General features: G+C 36.5%; 1 protein-coding gene across 1 annotated transcript; it reads right to left on the bottom strand.

Moving 5' to 3' along the window:
• Positions 1-235: 235 nt before the first annotated feature.
• Positions 236-4664, bottom strand: LOC107593191 (ras-related protein Rab-6A-like). The gene is made up of 4 exons (XM_016282801.1): positions 4601-4664; positions 4121-4226; positions 457-568; positions 236-305 (listed from the first exon to the last, which is right to left on the bottom strand). Exons 1-4 carry the CDS (start codon positions 4619-4621, stop codon positions 278-280), a joined length of 267 nt encoding a protein of 88 aa, XP_016138287.1. The 5' UTR covers positions 4622-4664; the 3' UTR covers positions 236-277.
• Between the last annotated feature and the right edge of the window lie 390 nt (positions 4665-5054).

Genomic DNA, 5054 nt, shown 5'->3' with positions numbered 1-5054 from the left:
ACTCACTCAGTCATGTGCACAAATATATAACAGTAATGTAGCATTTTGCCTCACTATATTGTAACAGGTTGGGGGGAAAAATAGCTTGTTAATTTCAAAACGTAATAGTAAGTTAATACTAGTTAGTGTAGTAAAGCATGACTACTTTGACCTAGTTACCCTCCAACACTCTCAGGGAGAGATCATTTTAGGGCAAACATTCTCTAAACAATGTGATATTTTTGCATTGCTTCCTTTACCTCTTATCTTTCACACAAATATTGGGTTTACTCTCAAATTATCCGTCATCCTGCATTCCCAGAAGTCTAAAGTGAGAATAAGGCTTCCTTTTCATTTTTCAGAGAATCTCTTTAATGAAACTGTCAGCTTCGATTCACACGCTGGTGAGTGAAACAGCCTTGTTAAGCAGCTTAATAATAAAAGCGTGTGAGAAAGATCGAGAGCGAGACAACTCACCTCTTATCTGCCAGATCTGTTTTATTGCCCACCAGCATGATGATGACATCACTCCCTCTCTCCGTTCTCACATCATCGATCCATTTGGAAGTTTGCTGGAATGAATTCACATCTATACAAAAAAAACAAAAAAAAAAACACAAAGACAGAAGGTGGTAACTACTTTGTAGGGCAAACACTGAAATAATCTAGATTTTGGATTCTACTATTAATATTGGCTCTATGTATTAAAAATAAATAATTAATATTGGCTTAATGTATTAAAAATAATTTGTGTGCCGACCGAGGATGGTCTACGTGTACCCAGCTGAATATTGTTAAGTATTGTTTTAAGTTCACCTTAATATTTTTAATGTTCCATAATTGTTAATAAAAGGTCAATTAAAAACAATCTGATAATCTGCAGTTTAGGCTGGTATACTGCATTACATTGTAATGCTGAATGGCTATAATTGCTACTTTTATGGCCAGAAATGGGGGGGGGGATCATTTTATAAAAGCATCAGTATCAGTAATACTGTCCTTCATTCATAGTACTTAGTAAAAATATGCAATAAAAGTATTTAAAGGGGTCATATGAACAAAAAAAAACACAAAGACAGAAGGTGGTAACTACTTTGTAGGGCAAACACTGAAATAATCTAGATTTTGGATTCTACTATTAATATTGGCTGTATTTATTAAAAATAAATAATTAATATTGGCTTAATGTATTAAAAATAATTTGTGTGCCGACCGAGGATGGTCTACGTGTACCCAGCTGAATATTGTTAAGTATTGTTTTAAGTTCACCTTAATATTTTTAATGTTCCATAATTGTTAATAAAAGGTCAATTAAAAACAATCTGATAATCTGCAGTTTAGGCTGGTATACTGCATTACATTGTAATGCTGAATGGCTATAATTGCTACTTTTATGGCCAGAAATGGGGGGGGGGATCATTTTATAAAAGCATCAGTATCAGTAATACTGTCCTTCATTCATAGTACTTAGTAAAAATATGCAATAAAAGTATTTAAAGGGGTCATATGATGCGATTTCTATTTTTCTTTAGTGTGTTATGTAGCTATTTGTACATGCATAAGATCTGCAGAGTTACAAAGCTCAAAGTCTCCCACAAAATGATTTATTCTATCTAAAAGAGAAGGCTGATCCAGACCTGGCTAAAACGTCTCGTTCAAACACACCACCACATCTCTACGTCACGATGTGCAAATATTTGCGTAATGCCACCCAAATGTTCATGCAAAGAAAGAAGGCGTGGTTGCAGGAACCGCAGTAGTGTTGATGCAGCCATGTCAGGGAGACGCTGTGTGTTTCTGTGCGAAAGCAAAAGCACTTTATTTGGCCTTACGAAAGTAGGTGCAATGAGGAATCATTGGTAAAGATTTATTTACAACAAAACAGCACAACCCAGATGTTCGAATTTGTGCAACGCATTTTATGGACGACAGTTTTGTAAACCTAGGAGAGTAGCCTACAAGGCTGGCTGTGCAAAGGCTATTTAAAAATGGTTCAAGTCCGACTTCGCTATGACAATCTGGCACTTATTCTGAATCAGCTACTGTAAGTATGTTTTCTTAATAGTTTAAGTATTTGCTATTGACTGTTCAAATGCGGAGTTTTGCGCCGTGTAGAGTATCGTGTAATTTGTGTGTGCGTGTGCGAGAGAGACAGGGTCACATCACAGTGGAGTCAGCTTTCTTAAAAGTATTTAAAGGGGTCATATGATGCGATTTCTATTTTTCTTTAGTGTGTTATGTAGCTATTTGTACATGCATAAGATCTGCAGAGTTACAAAGCTCAAAGTCTCCCACAAAATGATTTATTCTATCTAAAAGAGAAGGCTGATCCAGACCTGGCTAAAACGTCTCGTTCAAACACGCCACCACATCTCTACGTCACGATGTGCAAATATTTGTGTAATGCCACCCAAATGTTCATGCAAAGAAAGAAGGCGTGGTTGCAGGAACCGCAGTAGTGTTGATGCAGCCATGTCAGGGAGACGCTGTGTGTTTCTGTGCGAAAGCAAAAGCACTTTATTTGGCCTTACGAAAGTAGGTGCAATGAGGAATCATTGGTAAAGATTTATTTACAACAAAACAGCACAACCCAGATGTTCGAATTTGTGCAACGCATTTTATGGACGACAGTTTTGTAAACCTAGGAGAGTAGCCTACAAGGCTGGCTGTGCAAAGGCTATTTAAAAATGGTTCAAGTCCGACTTCGCTATGACAATCTGGCACTTATTCTGAATCAGCTACTGTAAGTATGTTTTCTTAATAGTTTAAGTATTTGCTATTGACTGTTCAAATGCGGAGTTTTGCGCCGTGTAGAGTATCGTGTAATTTGTGTGTGCGTGTGCGAGAGAGACAGGGTCACATCACAGTGGAGTCAGCTTTCTTAATCGCAGCTTGCGTACTGCAAATACATACGAGCATCATTACTGTGTCTGTCATGCGACTCTGTTCCCCTTTCGGGCTTGAACTGATGGTAAAGCTAAGGACATTATGTACTGTCTTTACATTTATGTTGAAAGCTGAAGCTCGCGATTATGGAAAGGGACGTTACGTTTCCGACGCGTGCTTGTGGTGTTCGGCCAATCATAATGCACTGGGTCAGCTGGCCAATCAGAGCAGACTGTGCTTGTCAGAAGGAGGGGCTTTGTAGAAAACGATGCGTTTGAGAGAGGCAAAATAATGTGTTTTTTGAACATTAAAGCATGTCAACATATTCTGTTACACCAAATACACAAAATAATGATCTTTAAAATAGAATCATATGACCCCTTTAAAATATTAAGCATTTAAAATACTATCTTTGTGTTGTTTCCACATTATACATGAACATATTTATATTTCAACAAATTTGAATGTTAAGTGCAGTTAATTAGAGAAACCTGTGCAATTAATCAGGTATTTATTTAACTAGTCAACAGCCTAACAGATTTATAATTTGTGTTGATAATATCATCAATATTTCTATTAATACCTTGGTTGGAGGTTATGTTTAATTATTTGAAACATTTTTTAAATGTTGAATTATTAAAAAAAAAAATTTATTAGAAAGTTTGAATTAGTTTTTTTATGAGATTTTTTTTATTATTATTAAATGTATATGGTAGTTGAGCTTATATGATTTCTTACCTTTACAAAATGCAGTGAATATATTGCAGCTATGGTGCTCCACTGTGTGCTATTGTCATATTATTGAAATATTCAATAAGGTTTTATTATGGCATTTATACCTGTTCATGTGCAGCCTGACATCAGTGAACCTGCTTCTGCTTCAAGTTGAAACTGACTTTGGCTGCTTTACCTATAAAATCAAGCTTTGTGTTTTCTGTTCATACCAACAAAGCTTTGTGCACTGCTAACTCTGTCTCTAAAAGTCACAGTGGGGCTCACGGACAATAAAACTGTCATCTTTTTATTGTGAAAAATAATAAACCTATAGCTGCTTCTTACATCTTTGGGGATGAATCTATCTGGTTATAGTGTTAAACAAGGCTAGACCTGTAACACACTTTACTGACAGAAAATAATCACTGATCACATCTCAAATTGACAAATTGGGCAGCTGTAATCATGTTAACTGCTTAGATTTTTTGGCTCTTGGTAATGTATTTCAGAGCTAAAGGAGGTTTGTGTGTGTTATGCTCACTTGTGATGTCATACACCACCACAGCTACAGTGGAGTCTCTTATATAGCTCGGAATGAGGCTCCTGAAACGTTCCTGGCCTGCCGTGTCCCACAACTGCAACCGAACCTGCAAGTCAGAGACCCCCAACTGAACAGTCAAATTATTCAGCCTCTCAAACACATATAGACACAATTACATAAACACGTGCAGAGCCGAGCTAGGAGCTGGATCAATATGACCTTATAAAACCACAGCAAACTGCTCCGCTGAAGGTCATGGAATCATTTCTGAGTTATAAACTCCAGACATCTCTACAATCAATTTTCTTGATACATGAGCTTCCAGCCATATACTAAAACTGTTAGAAATCCAGCTGGCATAATTAAAAAGCTTTGGAGATTCAATATGGTTTCATTAAAACTCTTCTCTTTTGACATGGAATAGAAAACAGAGGAGTGCATTTGATTTACTGCTATATTAGAACATGCTAGACTGCTTACCGTTCTGTCCTCCAAATACATGGTTTTTGACAGGAAGTCGATTCCAATTGTCGCCTGTTATGACAGAAGGAAAACATTATGTAAGAACAAAATGAAATCAGATGCTGAAACGGAGTGGAAATATGGCTGTTTTCGTGCATGGCAAATCTAAAGGCGTTCTAGATTTCGTCCCGAGAATCAAAAGATGTTGTCTAGATTAAAACAGACGGCCGTTACGTTCTGCCTGTCAGTTTGATGATGGTAATAACTGCTATACATGATCACTCTGTTCTGGGACCTACCTCTCTTTATGATATATTATATACACATACTACAGAGTGTGGCTCCCGACTATAAATTCAGAAAACAATGCATATATTAAAAAAGAAAAATTAAAACATTTTCAAAACAAATTCTCTGACAATGAATTTTAGTGAATAACAAGTTAAATTTATGTCTGTTCACTGTACCATAT

Source organism: Sinocyclocheilus grahami, unplaced genomic scaffold, assembly GCF_001515645.1.
Source record: "Sinocyclocheilus grahami isolate Dianchi unplaced genomic scaffold, SAMN03320097.WGS_v1.1 scaffold166.1, whole genome shotgun sequence".
NCBI classification, from domain to species: domain Eukaryota; kingdom Metazoa; phylum Chordata; class Actinopteri; order Cypriniformes; family Cyprinidae; genus Sinocyclocheilus; species Sinocyclocheilus grahami.
The sequence above is the reverse complement of the archived record's forward strand: the minus strand, read 5'-3'. Positions and strand labels throughout refer to the sequence as shown.

What these genes read in the sequence shown, in the direction of transcription:
- LOC107593191 (XM_016282801.1), bottom strand. Translation starts at nt 4,621, where the DNA reads ATGTATTTGGAGGACAGAACG. An exon ending in TGTATTTGGAGGACAGAACG is followed by an intron (nt 4,227 to 4,600) that starts GTAAGCAGTCTA and finishes TCTGACTTGCAG; the next exon opens with GTTCGGTTGCAGTTGTGGGA. An exon ending in GGTGGTGTATGACATCACAA is followed by an intron (nt 569 to 4,120) that starts GTGAGCATAACA and finishes TTTTTTGTATAG; the next exon opens with ATGTGAATTCATTCCAGCAA.